At 41.2% G+C, this 19,767-nt stretch overlaps 1 protein-coding gene across 2 annotated transcripts; it reads left to right on the top strand.

The window, feature by feature from the left end:
* The first annotated feature begins 179 nt into the window (after positions 1–179).
* Positions 180–19,767, top strand: LOC144494791 (uncharacterized). 2 transcript variants are annotated; one of them, XM_078214153.1, is made up of 5 exons: positions 180–375; positions 10,391–10,576; positions 10,757–10,958; positions 11,919–12,086; positions 18,822–19,767. In XM_078214153.1, exons 2-5 carry the CDS (start codon positions 10,442–10,444, stop codon positions 18,977–18,979), a joined length of 663 nt encoding a protein of 220 aa, XP_078070279.1. In that variant the 5' UTR covers positions 180–375; positions 10,391–10,441; the 3' UTR covers positions 18,980–19,767. The 2 variants fall into 2 exon arrangements, with proteins under 2 accessions (XP_078070279.1, XP_078070269.1); XM_078214143.1 differs by having other exon boundaries at positions 371–827.

Below are 19,767 nucleotides of genomic sequence, written 5' to 3'. Positions count from 1 at the left end.
AACCTGTTGGACTTTAACCTGGTGTTGTGAGACTTCTTACTGTGCTTATCCCAGTCCAACGCCGGCATCTCCACATCATGGCTTTCAGAACATCCAAGGACAGTAAAGTGTGCTTTAATTATTGCATAGGGTATGACATGTAACTTGAATACCAATGTACCTAACCGCGCGCAATCTGTACTGTGGTAGACGTGTGCCTTTTCTGGCTGCTGACAAATTCCGGCCTGTGCCTTTTAATATTTTCTTGCTGCTGGGGTTTGCGGAAATGCCAGAGTTATCAATAACGTGAGGTGGGAGGGCTGGGCTTGGGCAGTCACCCGGAAACAACGCAGTTTGTGGGGAGCACAGATTGCGAAAAGATTTATTTTCCACAAAGTGAGTATACCCTGTTCAATTGTATCGTGTAAAGCATTTGGAGAATTTTACTCCTCGTTATATGGAAGGATTGTTGCATTTTTAGTTTGTGCAGTTCGTAACAGAGTTAAGAGTAACAACTTGGTCGCGCATTCTCATTATTTCTTGCCAGTGTGGATGAAAATCCAGCTCAAATTGTGTTCAACCATAAAACATGCACGTTCTGAAACCAAAGCAAAAAAAAATCCTGAAAAGTTAGGCAGCATCTGTGGCGAGCTGAAACATCAATTTGTCAATCTATTCTGGCTGCTGACTTGCATTTACCCACATAACAACAGTTCCAAAATACTTGATTGATTTGAAGTGTTTTGAAACATCCCGCATGTGAAAAAGTTCTTGTGGCTTGTCTTCGTTTACTGAACAGAGGTTAAACCTGATGCTCAGCATGACGTTCTCCGGCTACTAAATGCGAGGTACTGTATTCAAACTGATAGTCTTTGATTTTTCTTGTTCATAAGCACATATATTGTTACAAATTCTAATAGTTAATAAACCAGGACTGTTTTAGCATACTACTCAAAACGCTCAACATGATTTGACAGCCTGTGACTCTTAAATGTTACTGCTAAAATTTCTCCCCATGTTCCCAGCTCAATATTCCTAATTGAGAGTTAGGAACAAATATAAAATCACAAAATAGACTTAAGATGCAATTATATTGTGAGTTTAGTTTTGTTTCAAAGCAGTTTCAACTTCTTACCAATGTAAGTCAAGTGTTAAGGTACAAACTAACTCCAAGCTCTGGTATCAGGTTAGGTCCTGACCCCAGGAATATTAAGGTCATATTAATGTTTTATTTGTAGTTGAACCCTTAAAGACATTTTTGTCACATAGGGGGAGGTCTGGATCAGGCTTATTCCAGGAACATGTTGGCAACTGTGGCCACTCTAAATATTCCATATCTAAGAATGCTTGCAACTAATCAGAATTAAAACAGATTCCTTCTTACTTCATATGGTCCACTATGTGATACTTTCTGTGGCTAAAATGTAACAGACCTTTATTATTACAGATTTAATACTGCTGATAGAATCTTCCTGTTCTGATCATCTTGATGAGGTATAACACTGAATGTATTTCTACCATAATACAAATAGAATGAAATCTTTGCCTTAGTGTTGCATTTGTTATGAAGTCTCTTTCTAGTTTGTGAAAACTGGGTTGATGTCAAGCGCAAATGATTAACAATAAATAAATTCTGATCTGTTTGTTCCAAAGAGGGTGATTATAGATAGTTTTCCGATTATCACACGTTGAGAACCAAACTTTTTAATGTCTAAGGGAAGTCAAAATCCTAACATGATTTATGATTCAGAGGGAAAGTTAGTCAACATTTGGGTTGAGTGTGCAAATTGTTAATCAAGGCCCACAATTTTTATATTGTAAACTGGAAATCAACAATCATTTGTTACATGCTATCCTCAATGGAATTTTAGCTTTTTGCAGTTATTAATGAAACCTTTAGTCCTGGAAGAGATGTCATCGAGGAAGTGCATTAGAAAAATGCTTTAAAGTAAGTTGATTTTATTGTGACAGAAAATATCATGAAAGTTGGTTTTTGAAATATAACTTGACATCATCTAATTTGAAAATGGGGAAAACTGCCGCCATTGTAATGCTTTATTAGAAGCAACACCTAGACAAGAACATGCGTTGTGGTTGAATTCCATTTTAAAAGGTAGCTTTAGGCATATATTACTAAAAGATTATTTTAGGGATATATTAATAAGATAATGTGTCCTTAAGTCTCTTCCAAAAAGTGTATTAATCTCACGTAACATTCTAAAATTCTGATTTATTCAAGGAGAGAAAATTTACTCACTTTATATTACAAAATATTGATTTTTTACCAACATTTGTAACAAAGCATCATTCAGTCGTTACTGTGGGACCAAATTTTCCCAATCCCACTTGTTGCCATTTTTTTTGACCAATTTCCTCAAATGGGTGGAAAGCCTAACCCGCTAGAGATTCTAGGTACAGGAATTTTACATAAAAATGGTGGGTACAAGTGTTATCTTGGCATCAGCTGGAGCTTGGCAGTGGAATGGAGCGTGGGGTGTACTGTGGTGGGGTGCAAAAGATGATGCTTGGGTAGTGACTTGTGGAAAAAGCTAGCCAACCAGACTGACAATTGCGAAGGCTGTGAGAATCAGCCTCCATTTTATAAGATATAGCATTAGTTTTCCCATGTATACTGACAACATTCAATTCTGCCTCTCCACCATCTCTGTTGACCCCTCCACTAAATTGTCAAATTGTTTGTCTGACATCCAGTGCAAGATCAGCAGAGTTTTCTTCCAAATAAATATTGTGAAGGCCAAAGCCATTCTGCCACAAACTCTGTTTCCTAGCCAGCAACTCCATCTCTCTTCCCATCCCTTACCGAAACACTAAATCAAATTAGTTAAGCAAGATTGGTTTTTAACAAAACTATGCAGGCATTCATTAATTAATCCCACTTGTCTCAGTGACTGCTCATTTTGTCCCAGATTATAATTTCCAAAAGCTTTCCCATCACTGAAGTTAAATTAACTGGCCTATAGTTGCTGGTAGATCCTTACACTCTTTTGCAATTCTCAAGTTCTCTGGCACCAATCCCATATCAAAGGAGGATTTGATGATTATAGCCAAAGCCTTAACAATTTTCTCCCTTACTTCCCTCAGTATTCCCACATGAATCTCATTCTGTACTGGTGATTTATCAATTTAAGTTTAACCACCCTTTCCAATACCTCCTATTTATCCAGTGTCTCAACTATCGCTATGGCCACGATTTTCCTTGGAGCAGCAAAGGCTGAGAGGGGACAGATAGAGGTGTATAAAATTATGAGGGCATCAATAGGGTGGATAGAAAGGCACTTTTTCCATTTGTAGAGGAGTCAAGAGCCAGGGGACGTAGATTTAAGGTAAGTGGTAGAAGGCTAAGAAGGGAATTGAGAAACCTTTTTCACTCGGAGGATGCTGGAAGTCTGGAACTCACAGCCTGAAAAGGTGGTTGACTCAGAAACTCTCGTAACATTTAAGAAGTATTTAGATATTCACTTGCGCTGCCATAGCCTCCAGAGCTATGGGCCAAGAACTGATCCAAGAACTGATCCAAGAATATAGATCCTTGTTTACCAGTGTAAACATGATGGGCTAAATGGCCTCCTTCTGTGCTGTAAATGTCTATAAATCTAGTTATTTCATATCTCAACCATGCCCGCTGCCTCCATAAATACATCCCCATTGTGGTCTTGCTACCTCTTTAATATTTATATGTCTTTCTAAGAATTTTGGATTCACTTTTATGTCTGCAGTCAGTCTTTTCTCATGCTCTCGATTTGCTTTGTTTTTTTTCCTTTTCCCTCTGAACTTCCTATATTCAGACTGATTTTTCAGCTGTATAAACCTGAGGCGGAATCTTCCCCCAAAAATTCCAAGTGTCACAAAAGTCTGAAACTTTTTTTTTACAACAAGCTACCCTGTGTAATGTTTCCACACTGTCAATTTCTTGGGCAGCCGGGAGTTTTCTGTTGGTGAGGGGAGTGGAGCCTAAGCTCACCGGGGAAGCCGGCTGCAGACTGCTAGGCACCTGCTCTATTCTCCCATATACTGTGTACACAGCGGGGGGAATTCTTCTGTCTCGCCTGCCTCGGGAATCATAGTGGGTGGGGAGCGGACCACGCAAATGTCCATTAACCTCGGGTTGGATTCTCCGGTTTTGGGGCAATGGCAGCCAGAGAATCCCATCCAGTATATGGAAGACCTGTCAACCACCTCCAATGGACATCGCCACCCTGCATGGATCCCCTTCTGATGGCCACCTCCCACCCCCAGACTATTGCATGCATCCCGGGCTCACTAATCACATTTAAATGAGCCTATAAATATTTAAATCAACCTCGCGCCCATTATATTATCAAGAACGGCCTGACGTCTGGCGTGATTCGTGCTTTTGTCCCGTTTGGATTTCCAACCTCGCTATGCTAATTGACCAGTGGAGTGGGGTAGCGAGATTGCGCCCTGATGTCTGTCATATGGGCGGAGATTAGAAATAGGAGAGGAGAGGTCACCCTGTTGGGAGTCTTTTATAGACCTCCTAAAAGTTCTAGAGAGGTTGAGGAAAGGATTGCGGAGTCAATCCTGCTTAGGAGTGAAAGTAATAGGGCAATTGTTATGGGGGATTTTAACTTGACTAATATTGACTGGAATTGTTATAGCTCTAGCTCGTTAGAGGGGTCAGTTTTTGTTCAAAGCGTGCAGGAAGGTTTTTTGACTCAGTATGTAGACAGGCCAACTAGAGGTGAGGCTATATTGGATCTGGTGCTGGGAAATGAGCCAGACCAGGTGCTAGACTTGGAAGTTGGTGTGCATTTTGGTGATAGTGACCACAATTCGGTTACGTTCACCTTAGTGATGGAAAGGGATAGGCATGAACCTCGGGCCAGTGGTTTTAGCTGGGGGAAGGGTAATTATGAGGCTATTAGGAGAGAATTAGGAAACATAGGTTGGACTAGGAGATTACAGGGACTGGGAACGTCCGACATGTGGAGTTTTTTCAAGGAGCAGCTACTGCGAGTCTGTGATAGGTATGTCCCTGTCAGGCAAGGAGGAATTGGTAGGGCTAGGGAACCGTGGTGCACCAAAAAAGTTTCTTTGTTGGTTAAAAAGAAAAAGGAGGCTTATGTTCGGATGAGACGTGAGCACTCGGGTAGTGCACTAGAAAGCTTTAGATTGGCTAAGAGGGAGTTGAAGAGCGAGCTTAGAAGGGCTAAAAGGGGACATGAGAAGACTTTGGCGGATAGGGTTAAAGAGAATCCTAAGGCGTTCTATAGGTATGTCAAGAACAGAAGGTTGGTTAGGGCAAGTTTAGGGCCAGTTATAGATGGCAGAGGGAAGTTATGTGTGGAACCGGAGGAGATTGGTGAAGCATTGAACCAATATTTCTCTTCGGTGTTCACGCAAGGGGACATGAATATAGCTGAGGAGGACACTGGGTTGCAGGGGAGTAGAATAGACAGTATTACAGTTGATAAGGAGGATGTGCAGGATATTCTGGAGGGTCTGAAAATAGATAAATCCCCTGGTCCGGATGGGATTTATCCAAGGATTCTCTGGGAGGCAAGAGAAGTGATTGCAGAGCCTCTGGCTCTGATCTTCAGGTCGTCGTTGGCCTCTGGTATAGTACCAGAAGATTGGAGGTTAGCGAATGTTGTCCCATTGTTTAAGAAGGGGAACAGAGACTTCCCCGGGAATTATAGACCGGTGAGTCTCACTTCTGTTGTCGGCAAGATGTTGGAAAAAATTATAAGGGATAGGATTTATAGTTATTTGGAGAATAATGAATTGATAGGTGATAGTCAGCATGGTTTTGTGGCAGGTAGGTCGTGCCTTACTAACCTTATTGAGTTTTTTGAGAAAGTGACCAAGGAGGTGGATGGGGGCAAGGCAGTAGACGTGGTATATATGGATTTTAGTAAGGCGTTTGATAAGGTTCACCATGGTAGGCTTCTGCAGAAAATGCAGATGTATGGGATTGGGGGTGATCTAGGAAATTGGATCAGGAATTGGCTAGCGGATAGGAAACAGAGGGTGGTGGTTGATAGTAAATATTCATCATGGAGTGCAGTTACAAGTGGTGTACCTCAGGGATCTGTTTTGGGGCCACTGCTGTTTGTAATATTTATTAATGATCTGGATGAGGGTATAGTTGGGTGGATTAGCAAATTTGCTGATGACACCAAAGTCGGTGGTGTGGTAGACAGTGAGGAAGGGTGTCGTAGTTTGCAGGAAGACTTAGACAGGTTGCAAAGTTGGGCCGAGAGGTGGCGGATGGAGTTTAATGCGGAGAAGTGTGAGGTAATTCACTTTGGTAGGAATAACAGATGTGTTGAGTATAGGGCTAACGGGAGGACTTTGAATAGTGTGGAGGAGCAGAGGGATCTAGGTGTATGTGTGCATAGATCCCTGAAAGTTGGGAATCAAGTAGATAAGGTTGTTAAGAAGGCATATAGTGTCTTGGCGTTTATTGGTAGGGGGATTGAATTTAGGAGTCGTAGCGTTATGTTGCAACTGTACACAACTCTGGTGCGGCCGCACTTGGAGTACTGTGTGCAGTTCTGGTCCCCACATTACAGGAAGGATGTGGAGGCTTTGGAGAGGGTGCAGAGGAGGTTTACCAGGATGTTGCCTGGTATGGAGGGGAGATCCTATGAGGAGAGGCTGAGGGATTTGGGATTGTTTTCGCTGGAAAGGCGGTGGCTAAGAGGGGATCTTATTGAAACATATAAGATGATTAGAGGTTTAGATAGGGTGGATAGTGATAGCCTTTTTCCTCTGATGGAGAAATCCAGCACGAGGGGGCATGGCTTTAAATTGAGGGGGGGTAGTTATAGAACCGATGTCAGGGGTAGGTTCTTTACCCAGAGGGTGGTGAGGGATTGGAATGCCCTGCCAGCATCAGTTGTAAATGCGCCTAGTTTGGGGGCGTTTAAGAGATCCGTAGATAGGTTCATGGACGAAAAGAAATTGGTTTAGGTTGGAGGGTCACAGTTTTTTTTTTAACTGGTCGGTGCAACATCGTGGGCCGAAGGGCCTGTTCTGCGCTGTAATGTTCTATGTTCTATGTTCTATATGCACCATTTTGCTGCTTTGCACCTTACTCTCCATCTCTCTCACCACCTTCATTTGGTTGTCCTATCTTTTCCCTTCATGGGAATATACCTCGGCTATACCAAAACTATCTTTTCTTCAAAGGGAGCTCATTGTTCCTTTACAGGTTTTTCAGCCGCTTTTCATATCTGTTTGCCTGGGCCCGATCCATGCAAAATCTCTTTGAAATTGCTCATCCTCCCCCTTCTCCAGTTAAGTCTTTTTAACTCTAGACTGTTCCCTGTCCTTTTCTATCGTTAACCTGAAGCTTATGACAATATTATCAATGTTCCCTGAAAATTCCCCTATTATACAATCTGCTTGACCCACCTGATGCCCCAGAACCAAAACCAGCAATGTCTCTTCCCTTGTTGCACCAGAAACACACAAATCAAGAATGTTTTCCTGAACAAATTTCAATAATTCTTCCCCCTCTCTGCCCTAATACTCAGTTGATGTTAAGGTAATTTGAGTGCTATAGGCCATAAAATACAATCTGTAGTTTTGCTCCTTTCTGTTATTGCCATACACTTTTCCTCCTGTGTATCTTTCCCATTAGTTGGTGGTTGTAATGTGAATTCCATGCAGTTTAACCAAATAGACTCTAATTCTGACCCATGTAGGACATTCTCTCCCTCTCCAGCTATATTCTCCCTAATCAAAACAGCCTTTCTTTCCTTTTCTATCTTTCTTGAACACCTTTTATCCAAGAATATTTAGTCCTATCCTTTTTTGAGTCAGGTCTCAATTATTGTCACAACGTTATTGTAGTGGGGCAATCCCAGGGAGTGTGGGCTGCAACACGAGAGGAATGTGTGGAAAGGGTTAAACGAACAGCACTGTATTGTCCACACTCACTGCAGGCAGACATGACAAATTACAAATAACTACATCCCAGACGGCGTTAAAACAGTCACACCCCAGGTGGGATCGTTCCAAGGTTATAACAACAATAAGAGAATTGATATTACTTCTCAAGGCTCCAAAAAGTCTAGAGGAGCCATTGTGCCTCTGGAAAACTAATCAAGTATCAGGAAGATGGAACAATTAACACACCATCGAAATCGGTTTGACAAAACAACGCTTTGACATTGTAAACAGGCAGGCACAGTGGTTAGCACTGCTGCCTCACAATACCGGGACCCGAGTTCGATTTCCGGCTTGGGTCACTGTCTGTGCGGAATCAGCATGTTCTCCTCGTGTCTGCGTTGGTTTCCTCCGATGCACCAGTTTCCTCCCACAGTCCAAAAGACATGCTGGTTAGGTGCATTGGCCATGCTAAATTCTCCCTCAGCATACCTGAACAGGCGCTGGAGTGTGGCGACTAGGGGATTTTCACAGTAACTTTATTGCAGTGTTAATGTAAGCCTACTTGTGACTAATAAATAAACTTTTTACTTCAAACAGCATTTTTCCAGAAAAAGATTAAAGTTAAAGTACACAGGACAATGGATCTGTATAGTGTGATCAAAGACAGAACTGCAACTAATTCAAAGTAATAATCTGATGACCTAATCAAAACATAGCACTGTGTGATGCGAAGGGGTATAAGAATATGTAAGAACAGATGATTAGTAGAGTAGCTCAGAAGCAAGCTGGAGTTACAGCCAGAGTTCTGCTCTCATAGAACATAGAACATAGAACATTACAGCGCAGAACAGGCCCTTCGGCCCACGATGTTGCACCGACCAGTTAAAAAAAAACTGTGACCCTCCAACCTAAACCAATTTCTTTTCGTCCATGAACCTATCTACGGATCTCTTAAACGCCCCCAAACTGGGCGCATTTACTACTGATGCTGGCAGGGCATTCCAATCCCTCACCACCCTCTGGGTAAAGAACCTACCCCTGACATCGGTTCTATAACTACCCCCCCTCAATTTAAAGCCATGCCCCCTCGTGCTGGATTTCTCCATCAGAGGAAAAAGGCTATCACTATCCACCCTATCTAAACCTCTAATCATCTTATATGTTTCAATAAGATCCCCTCTTAGCCGCCGCCTTTCCAGCGAAAACAATCCCAAATCCCTCAGCCTCTCCTCATAGGATCTCCCCTCCATACCAGGCAACATCCTGGTAAACCTCCTCTGCACCCTCTCCAAAGCCTCCACATCCTTCCTGTAATGTGGGGACCAGAACTGCACACAGTACTCCAAGTGCGGCCGCACCAGAGTTGTGTACAGTTGCAACATAACGCTACGACTCCTAAATTCAATCCCCCTACCAATAAACGCCAAGACACCATATGCCTTCTTAACAACCTTATCTACTTGATTCCCAACTTTCAGGGATCTATGCACACATACACCTAGATCCCTCTGCTCCTCCACACTATTCTCCCTCATGCATGTTGAATAAAGCTGTTTTTGTTGAAGTTTTACATGGTCTCGGAAGACTGAGTTCATTCATTCCCTCCTACAATTATACTCCCATGTGGTTATCTGTGCCTGCAGCTCACCAACCTTATTTACCATATTTTGTGCATTAACTTACATGGACAGTAAACCCAATTTAGACCTTATTGCATTCCCTCCTTCTCTAGCTTGCCATTTCCTATTCTAGTATTCTCTGTCTCTCCTAAACTTTTTTGCATCTTGTTTCCCTGTTCTAATGGTGCATCCTGGTTTCCCCCCTACCAAATTAGATTAAACCCTCGCTAGCAGCATGAGCAAACTGCCCTGTGAGGACATTGGTCCCAGCTCTGTTTAGGAATTAGAGTCTATTTGGTTAGACTGAATGGAATTCACATTACGGACCACCAACATTGTAGGCCACCAACTGGTGGGAAAGATAGGGAGGAGGAAATTTGTACGGAAATAACAAAGAGGAGCAAAACTACAGAGTAGTTTTTATAGACTATAGGATTTAAGTTACCCTAACATCAACTGAGTGTTAGTGTAAAGGGCAGAGAGAAGGAAGAGTTATTGAAATGTGTCAGGAGGACTTCTTGATTATATGTTTCTGGTGCAACAGGGAAAGAGACTATGGACTCTCTAGGGCTCACCTTCTCCAGAATTGGTCCCAATGTCTCAGGAATCTAAATCCCTCCCTCGTGCGCCATCTCTTCAGGCACACATTCATCTGTTCTATCCTATTTCTATACTCACTCGTGCATAGTAACAGGAATAATTTGGAGATTACTACCTTTTGCAGTCTTACTTGTTTGTCTCCTGCCTAATTCCTAAAATCTGCCTGAAAGATCTCACCCCTCCCCCGCTTCTACCCATGTCTATGGTATTGAAATAGACTATGATCATTGGCTGTTCACCCTCCCCTCTTAAGAATGCTAGAAATTTACCAGAAAATTACTTTCAATGTAAGATCTCATTTTAAATTATAGGTCCGGCCATCTGCTGATATAACCTCCTGACTGCTGCTTTTGCATTGAAGAATGAAGCTCTTGGTGCTAGGGGCCACAGGACAAACTGGACAGTTTTTAGTGAGACAAGCCCTAGAACAGGGCCACGTGGTGAAAGCTGTTGTAAGAACTCCCAGCAAGCTTACCATTCAGCATGAGAACCTGACGGTAATCATTGGTAACATCAAATATTTCTGAGTACTTCAATGAAACCCATTTGTTTGAAAAGATTTCCAAAGAGGGAGAATTATACTAATCATGAATTGTATTAAGTTTTAGTTTCTAATATAGATGACAACTCACACCCCAAGTTAATCTGTTCCCTATATGTTATTACTTTTCTTGCAGGTGGTGAAAGCAAATATCTTCTCAACTGACAGCCTGGTGGAACACTTTAACGAGCAGGATGTCGTCATGTCCTGTCTTGGGTTCCCAATAAGCATATTTTCTGAAGTTACAGGATATACAGAATCAATAAAAGCTATTGTCCCAGCTATGCGTGAGGCAAAAGTGACTCGAATCATAGCAATGACGTCCTGGTATACTAAGCGTGAGTTCTTCTCAGACTATATTCATATTTATAATGGAAACTGCCAATGTAAATTTGTCAGGATGCAACTGCAGTGCTTTGGTGGTGAGAAGTAGTGAACGTAGGTAAAGAAATTTATCATGGAAATATGAAAATAATAACACATGACTTGAAAATGCGGACATCAGTTCTGTGGTTCAATTACCCTTGCTGCCTAACTGCTTTACCTGAAGACTACCACATTTGGTCTTGACTTCTCATGCACTGACTAAAGAAGAACTATCTGTCTACACTTTCTGTGATATCATTAAATGCACTTTCTTCATGTACTGCAATCATTTTGACTATATAAATCTTCCTGGGGAAGACCTGCCACTGCCCAGTTAACTCCCTGATTGGCATCAAATGGAATGGGCCTTTCTGAAATGGGATGATGCAGGGCCTTCACTGGCTTACTACCTTACATTCAGTTTCATCTGATGAATGCAGATTAGTTTGATACTCCATTTTATGTAAGTCAATAGAATGGATCTGAAAGATAGTATTTCCAGTGGCGCCAAAGCACTGTGATGGAATATGACTTGTGTCACTATCTTGTTCCCACTGTAACCAAATTCCATATTAAACTGTGTACATCTGCCCATGCTTGTTGCAACACAATAGAGTTTCTATCAGTTGGAATATCGGAGCAACAAGGAGCTACTCTGAGAGGAGGAGCCAAGCTGGTTGGGATAAAAATTTTAAAGTTCTTGCTCTGTTAGGTCTAGAATTGAATAATTTTGAATACTTTGGGGATTAATTACTGTATGACTCTCTGATCAGGGCTATGACTATACAAACCTGAGTCCAATTTGCACCATTAACGCCATAAGCAAAGACATGGATATATAAACTTGACAGCAGAATCTCACAGGGGGATTACATCAAGGAAATACTATAGTCCTTTTTGAATAAAATCATGATTGTGTATTTATTTTAAAGCTGAAACTTCTCATCAGACCTCCTGGACATTGCGGTGGTTCTTGATTCCCATGATCCGCAATATACTGATCAACATGCACGAGATGGAGGATTATTTAAACAACGAATGCCAGGATCTCAACTGGACTACAGTGAGACCACCAGGGCTTCAGAATGCACCAGAAACAGGTTAAGATCTTGCTTTACAATTCAACCTCCCCACATTCTACGCACCTTTGTAAAAAGAACTTCCTGTAATACATACCTACTCCTCATCCAGGACAGATCCTGTCGCCAATTCTTTTTTTTTTGAGTACTTAAGCATAACAAATTGCATTTGTGCTTTTGAGATGATGTAGTTTGCAGGTCGGTTCCTGGGTTTGAAAATATCACTGGCCGATATAGTTCCTGGGGGACACTTCCACATTGGCAGCATTATTTTAAAGGAGAATATACAATCCAGCTTCATTTCTGTCGACACCACTTCTTCTTACTCCCCACATTCTTTTCTAATCTCTTCTTGAGCTGGTTTCCATTTCATTTTTCAAGTTGTTCCAGTTTAATTCGCATTATTCCATTTTTAAGTTGCTTTTGTTTTTTTTCCAGGCTTTATACACAGCTCCCATTTTCTGGGGATAATTTTGATGTGTGAAATGAACAATATAAATTCAACCACCCGGTCGGTATATGCCACTCACAATTTTAATCTCTAAATCACCTCCCAGCCCTGCAGACTACTCCCGCTGTTTGATTTTTCCATGCTTTTCTTGTTACTCAGGATTTCTGCTCTTGGTACTTGGCTTTGGCTGTACCTGTGTTTTCTTTCCAGGTCCTTGCTTTGCACATTCTGTCCACAGCATATGTGAACAGCATAAAAATCTCTTTGAGGTAGCATCTACAAATAAAGTGGGTGGCATGGTGGCACTGTGGTTAGCACTGCTGCCTCACAGCACCAGGGACCCAGGTTGGATTCCAGCCTTGGGTGACTGTGTGGGTTTCCTTCCAAAGATTTTCAAGTTGGGTGGATTGGTCATGCTAAATTGCCCTTTAGTGTCCAACGATATGTAGGTTAGGTGGATTAACCATGGTAAATGCACAGGGTTACAGAGATAATGCAGAGAGGGCCTGGGTAAGATGCTCCTTCAGAGAGACGGCGCAGACTCAATGTGCTTGAAAGAATGGGGTGTTAGTTAAACAACTACATTACCTATATCCCAACAGAAATGTTCATTTGTGCTCTATGGTGGGTAACTGAATAATTCACTGGTATTTTTTATTTAATGATTTGTATCTCGATTTTCCCAATTAAGAGCAATAACCAACTTAAAATGTGATCTTCTGTACATTTTACTGCAAAGAAATGACAGTATAGTTAAACGGAAGGTGATGGAAGTGCTCAGATGGAGTGAAATCAGAAGCTGCTAGCTAAGATAGGATAAATGGGTGGGCAGACAGTAATTCAATGTGATCTGTGTCTGTGCGTCGCAATTAAATGTGAATGTGAGTAACTGCCAACCTCATCTAATCAATAGAAACCCCAGGCTCAGGACAACCAGGCAGCATGATGGTTGTAATTCAGAAAGGAATTGTGTATTTGGGTAGTTGAAAGACCTTTATTCTGTGCAATGTGGTATTTTTTTGAACTTGGATTGTGATGAAGGAAATCACTGATTCTGTGAACCCTCGAGTTGAGATTATCAGTTTTAAACTCATTTCCCTAAAGTAGCTATCGTTTTAAAAGAGAAAAAAACGCTGGAAAATCTCAGCAGGTCTGGCAGCATCTGTGAGAGAAAAGAGCTGACGTTTCGAGTCCAGATGACCCTTTGTCAATTTTCACTCTGCAGCCAGATTTAAAAAAAATCTCATTCCATCAGGTTTATTGTTCAGTGAACCAGTTTGCAACTTGATCTGCCTGATTCCTGGAGCCTGACTGAAACAAACGCTGTGTTTGTTTATTTCTCTCTCCACGAAGCCAACTCTCTATTTGGGAATGTAGTTTTCCGTAAAATAAAGTGCTTGTTAAAGACATATATTCTTTTATTTTCATCATATGGGCTACCATTTGTGCTACCTATTCATGAAATTTCAGACTGGCTTCTTTCAAAAGAGGTGGGCAACTGTCTGGATCAGATGAGCCACTGGATTTACCCAAGTATTCTATCTATTGATGTCTGTGGCAACTAAATTGGATGTAGTGTAAAATAGGGGAAAAAATGGGTGACAAATCTGATCTCATCACGTTCGCACCTGATGGGTTGGGTTAAAATTATTCCCAAGGTCGATAGACTGAAGTAGGTTTTGTCCCATTGAAAAGGATCAACATTTAAGTGTTTGATTCGGCTTTGTGAAAATTGCATTGTTCGGAGAGAGTTAAAACTTCATCAACAATTTTGTGTTCTGTCGGAAAGGGATCAAGGGATGTGGAAGAAGGTGGGATCAGGGTATTGAATTTGATGATCAGCCATGATCAAAATGAAATGGCGGAGCAGGCTCGAAGGGCCGAATGGCCTACTCCTGCTTTTATTTTCCATGTATGTTTCTATGCATGTTGATTAAATAGTTGTGTCACGTTTATTGTGAAAATTGTTGCATAAACCAGGCACAAGTAAATATGATTTAAAAATACAGATTGAAGTAATTTTACTCTAGAGATATTGCTTTTGTCCTCGCATAATTGCTTGTACTTATTTCATCCAACTAAAGTGCTTTCATAATTAGTTTATCTCTTTTTATACTTAAAATGAATCACTGTCCTCAAGTTGGCAGAACCTGTTTTTTCACTGGAGTTTTGGTTGTGTAACGATTCATGAAGCCTGATTGGAAAGGAACATAGTTTATTACAGAATGCAGAATAAAACCACTGCTGTGGTGTACACACACCAGCCCCTGCCTGGGACTACAGTTCAGCAGGCCCAGTCCTGGGCCTGCCTTATAAAAGGCTCTGGTGAGTTTCAGCTGGGTGGGCCATTACCTGTTACCAGGGGAACTTGTACTCAACGAGTCCCACAGGGAGAACAATCAATGATTTCCCCATGGACCTCGTGGGGGTTATCACATGTTGCAAATTATGAAAACTTTTCATATAATATTATTACTTGACCTTGAAATGAATCTAAAGGTTACTTCCAGAGTTGGTGATGGAGGGGTCGTGTAGCGTTGGTGCTGGGCAGGGGTGGGGGTATAGATGTAGGTGTGGATTTGCACTGGTGAGTATTTTGGACAATTGTGGTCTCCTTACTTATGAAAAGATAGAATTGCATTCAAAATAGCATTCAAAGGTTCACTGAACTGATACGTGGGATTAAGGCCTTATTTTATGAGGAAAGGTTGAACAGGTTGGGCTTGTATCCATTGTAGATTGGAAGAATGACAGTTTCAAAATCATCACCTGAGGGGACTTGACAGGATGAATGCTGGGAGGATGCTCCCCCTTGTGAGGGAGAGTAGAACTCAAGGATACAGTTTTTTAAAAAGTGATCACCCAGTTGAGACAGAGATAAGAGAATGTTATTTTCTCGAGGGTCACTAGTCTGTGGAATTCACTTTTTGCTATTGGGATGTTAAATGTGATTAATTAAATATATGTTATTTAAACATCCAGACTAGAATTTGAAAAGTCTCTATAAGATGACCTAATAATACTGCACACTATTTTTCATAATATTTTGTATTGCTGACATGAATACATGTTGTGGAGATGCCGGCGTTGGACTGGGGTAAACACAGTAAGAAGTTTAACAACACCAGGTTAAAGTCCAACAGGTTTATTTGGTAGCAAAAGCCACACAAGCTTTCGGAGCTCTAAGCCCCTTCTTCAGGTGAGTGGGAATTCTCACCTGAAGAAGGGGCTTAGAGCTCCGAAAGCTTGTGTGGCTTTTGCTACCAAATAAACCTGTTGGACTTTAACCTGGTGTTGTTAAACTTCTTACTATGAATACATGCCACATGCAATTGGAATATGAATACATTCATAGTATAGCATAAAAAAATCTTCAGGAGTATAAAGTGAGATAACTGAAATTATTTTAAATTAAGATTGATATTTAAATGTGCATTAATAGGTTTTGTATTAATAGGTGGTAGACTAAAAAAATTAACAGCTTTAGAATAGACAAATGTCGTGGGAGCTCTTTCAAGGTATAATGGGAAATTTAGCCAATGTTATTGCATGATGGGATGTGTATCCAATACTGTAGGAACCTAGCTAACCATAAAATTTAATGGCATTCACAACTTGGGTAAACAAGGTTTTAAGGAGAAGGGGAGTCATCAGACCCCAGACACAGACAAACCTCACAAGGCCAAAAGCTGAGATAACAAGGAACCATCTGCAAGCATGAATTGTCCTACTCATTGAGTGGTTTATGTGAGGTATGTGCTAAAGCAACATCAATGATTGAGGAACATACCAAGCAGTGTACTGCAATGTAAGAACCAAGAACTATAAATTATGACCCAGACTTTGGATTATTGAGAGATCCTTGGGTAAACAACCAGGATCGGTCTAATCTCTCCCAGCAAATGTTTGAATAAGATTTTGCTTGCTTAAAGCTCAGAGACTCAGAGTAGTCATTTTACTACAACAAGTAAAATGTTTGGAATCATTTATATGGGTCCAACAATTAAATAATTAACTACCTCACTAATTGCAGTGTTCAACTAATACTGGAATTTGCACAGGGAACTTAACCTTCATAAAAAATATTCTTCACAATGAAGGTGCAACATGCAGTCTGGCAGTAACATTCTGGGGAGGGTTGAAGGGAAACAGAAATGAACAAATCTAAGGAAAAGAGTGAAGGCTATAGAGCATGTAGCATTTTGGGTGAAGTGTGATAGAGACAAAGAATGGGATTTTCTGGCCTCTTCAGTTCCTGCTGAAGTCAACGGAGGTGTGAATGGCTCATTCCCCCATCGCGGATCCAGAAAATCCCAGCCAAGATGCCTAATGATAACTGCTTATCACTGTACTGTACTGTATAAGTTCAAGTCAGAGAATAGTGGTAAAGAGTTAAAATATTTAACCAAATGCATATAACATTCAGATTAAAGTGAATGAATTAATGGCACAAAAAAAGCAAAATGAGTTTAATTTAATATCCAAAATGTCAGGCTACAGTGAATGGGCTGGTGAGTGGAACGGGCTAAGTTGCTCTTCTAGAGAGCTGTCACAGGCTTGATGGCTGAATGGTCTCCTTCTATGCTGCAAACTATTCGATAATTCTATGACCAAATACCACATCCATGGCTTTACAAGGCCTCATTGATCTCTGCCAAGCTGATTCTACAACACAATGGTTAGAGTGACAATGGCACTGATCAAGAAGAAGGGTGATGTAAAGGGGCGACATTAAAGTGAGAACTCCACTATAAATACTCTTAATTCTCACTTGCTGTCCCCACCATTTAGCCAATACCCAACGTACTGCCTCGTCTTATGATAGGCAACACTGCCCCTGCACAGGTGCAGGTAGAGCAGTCTTTGGTAGGGCCCTCAGGGGCACCAGAATCCAGAGGATATCAGTGAAGAGCATGTCAGCAATCAGAGCAGGGATCTGAGCAGCAGCCTCTGCCTCTTCTGAAAGCTAGGTGCAACAATGGGAGTGAGTGCACGGATGAGATACAGTCATGATCAAAAATGTGCAACACCTCCACCAGCCCAAACCCACCCATTTTTGGTTAAAATTCCATCCTTAGTTTATTTTTTAAAAATTCTTTCATGGAATGTAAACATTGTTGTCAAGGCCAACGATTATTGCCCACCCCCAATTGCCCTAGAAAAGGTGGTGGTGAGCTGCTGCCTTGAACTGCTGCCATCCATATGATGTCTGTATACAAACAATCTTGTTAGGAAGGGGGTTCCAGGATTTTGACCCAGTGACATATCGCAGTTCTGAACCTGGAACAATTTCCAATTCAGGACGGTGTGTGACTTGGAACTTCCACATGGGACGTTCTGCGTGGCTGCTGCCCTTTATGTGATCAAAGTTGTGGATTTGGAAGGTGCTGTCGAAACTCCTTGGTGAGTTGCTGCAGAGCGTCTTGGATATGGTACACAGTATTGCCATTCTATCAGTGGTGGAAAGAATGTTCAAGTTGGTGGATGGAGCGCTGATTCGGTCCATTGCTTTATCCTGAATGGTGTCAAGTTTGAGTGCTGTTGGAGCTACACTTGTCCAGACAAGTGTTGAATATTCCATCGTGCTCCTGACTTGTGCTTTGTAGATGGCAGACAGGCTTTGGGGAGTCAGGAGGTGAATTACTCACCTCAGAATTCCAGCCTCTGACCTGCTCCTGCAGCCAAGTATTAAGTGGCCAGTCCTGTTCTGTTTTTAGTCAAGTGTAACCCCCCACCTCCGTGCCCCTGCCACCCCCACCACCGCCAATGATGGTAATGCCATTGAATGGCCAGAGGACATGGTTAGATTCTCTCTTGTTGGAGATGGTCATTGCCTGGCACTTGTGTGGCGTGAATGGTACTTACCATTTATCAGCCCTAGCCTGAATGTTGTCCAGATCCTGTTGCAAATTTGTTCAGGCTGCTTCAATATCTGAGGAGTCATGAAAGGTGCTCAACAGTGTGCAATCATCAACGAACATCCCCAATTCTGACTATTATGGAGGGAAGTTCTGATGTTGTCCTCTGTCGTGCACTGACAAGAAATCGAATTTAAAATGGGACATAGTATGTGGGTGTTAATAATTACAGCTAATTAATGGGATTTTCTGCTGCCTTTAATTATGTAGAAGCAACAGAAGTATTTCAGGAATTTGTGGTTTTGCTGTTTCCTCCTGACTCCCCAAGATCGTACAAATTAATTATGGTGCTTAGCTTCCATTCCAGTGAACAAAATAGGTTTGAGCGACTTAAGACTATACATATCATCAACATTTCTTCATTGTTTCTTCTTTAATTTTTTACAGATAAAGAATTATTAACTCACGAAGGGTACTTTGTGCCTGATCCGGATGGAATTCCCATTACCAATGCAGTGGCACGAGGGGATGTTGCTCGTTTTATGCTTTCACTCCTTAAAGATGAATTATGGATTAAGAAGGCAGTGGCCATGACAGCAAAATGAACGATAAATTCTTGCACTAGAAGATTCTCCATTTTCATTATTCCCAATTTCCCAGCCAAATCCTATCAGTGTGTCTAAACAAACAGAAATAGTGAAACTACAAGAACAAAAAACAAAGAGAGTAAGGAAGTAAAAACTAAAACATGAATAGCATACCCTGTAATTATGTTACCAAACAAGTTGATGAGCTCTTGTTCATGTACGTAAAGCTTAATTGCATAGAAGTTGTACGATGTCTTTCAGATTAACAATGATAAAACAGCTCATCTGTTTTCTATTGGGATTAGTTGAATATATATTGATACACTGTATTAGAATCTGATATAAAACTACCTGATCATATTATAAACTGTTTTGAGCAAAACACTAGTCTTTCAAGTCCAGAAATTTGCTGTTTGAAAACATCAGTTGTGCATAAATTTTTCGGGCCGACCCAAGCTGTCCCTTGATGTCATCTGCATTGTTTAATTCCGCCACAGAAACATGGAAGGTGTACGGTATTCGGATAAGTAAAAGATTTTTTTATTATTGCTTTGCAATATTTTATCATTGTTTTATGTTTCCGGAAAATAATTATATCCACGGTGTTTTCTGGTTCACATGCGTGTGGTTCAGCTTTCTAACGTCATTGTATAATCCAGAGAATTCCAAAATACAAACATGATTTGATCTCAAGCATCCCAGACTGGGGAGGTTGCAGTGTATAGTGTATTAATGACATGAATTGAATTAGTTTGTAATCTAGGTGCAGGCAGGGTTCTGCATTATTTCAGAGAGCATGGGGATTT

The sequence above is a fragment of the Mustelus asterias genome, chromosome 1, assembly GCF_964213995.1.
Source record: "Mustelus asterias chromosome 1, sMusAst1.hap1.1, whole genome shotgun sequence".
Taxonomy (NCBI): Eukaryota; Metazoa; Chordata; class Chondrichthyes; order Carcharhiniformes; family Triakidae; genus Mustelus; species Mustelus asterias.
This window is presented reverse-complemented; position numbering and strand designations above follow the sequence as displayed.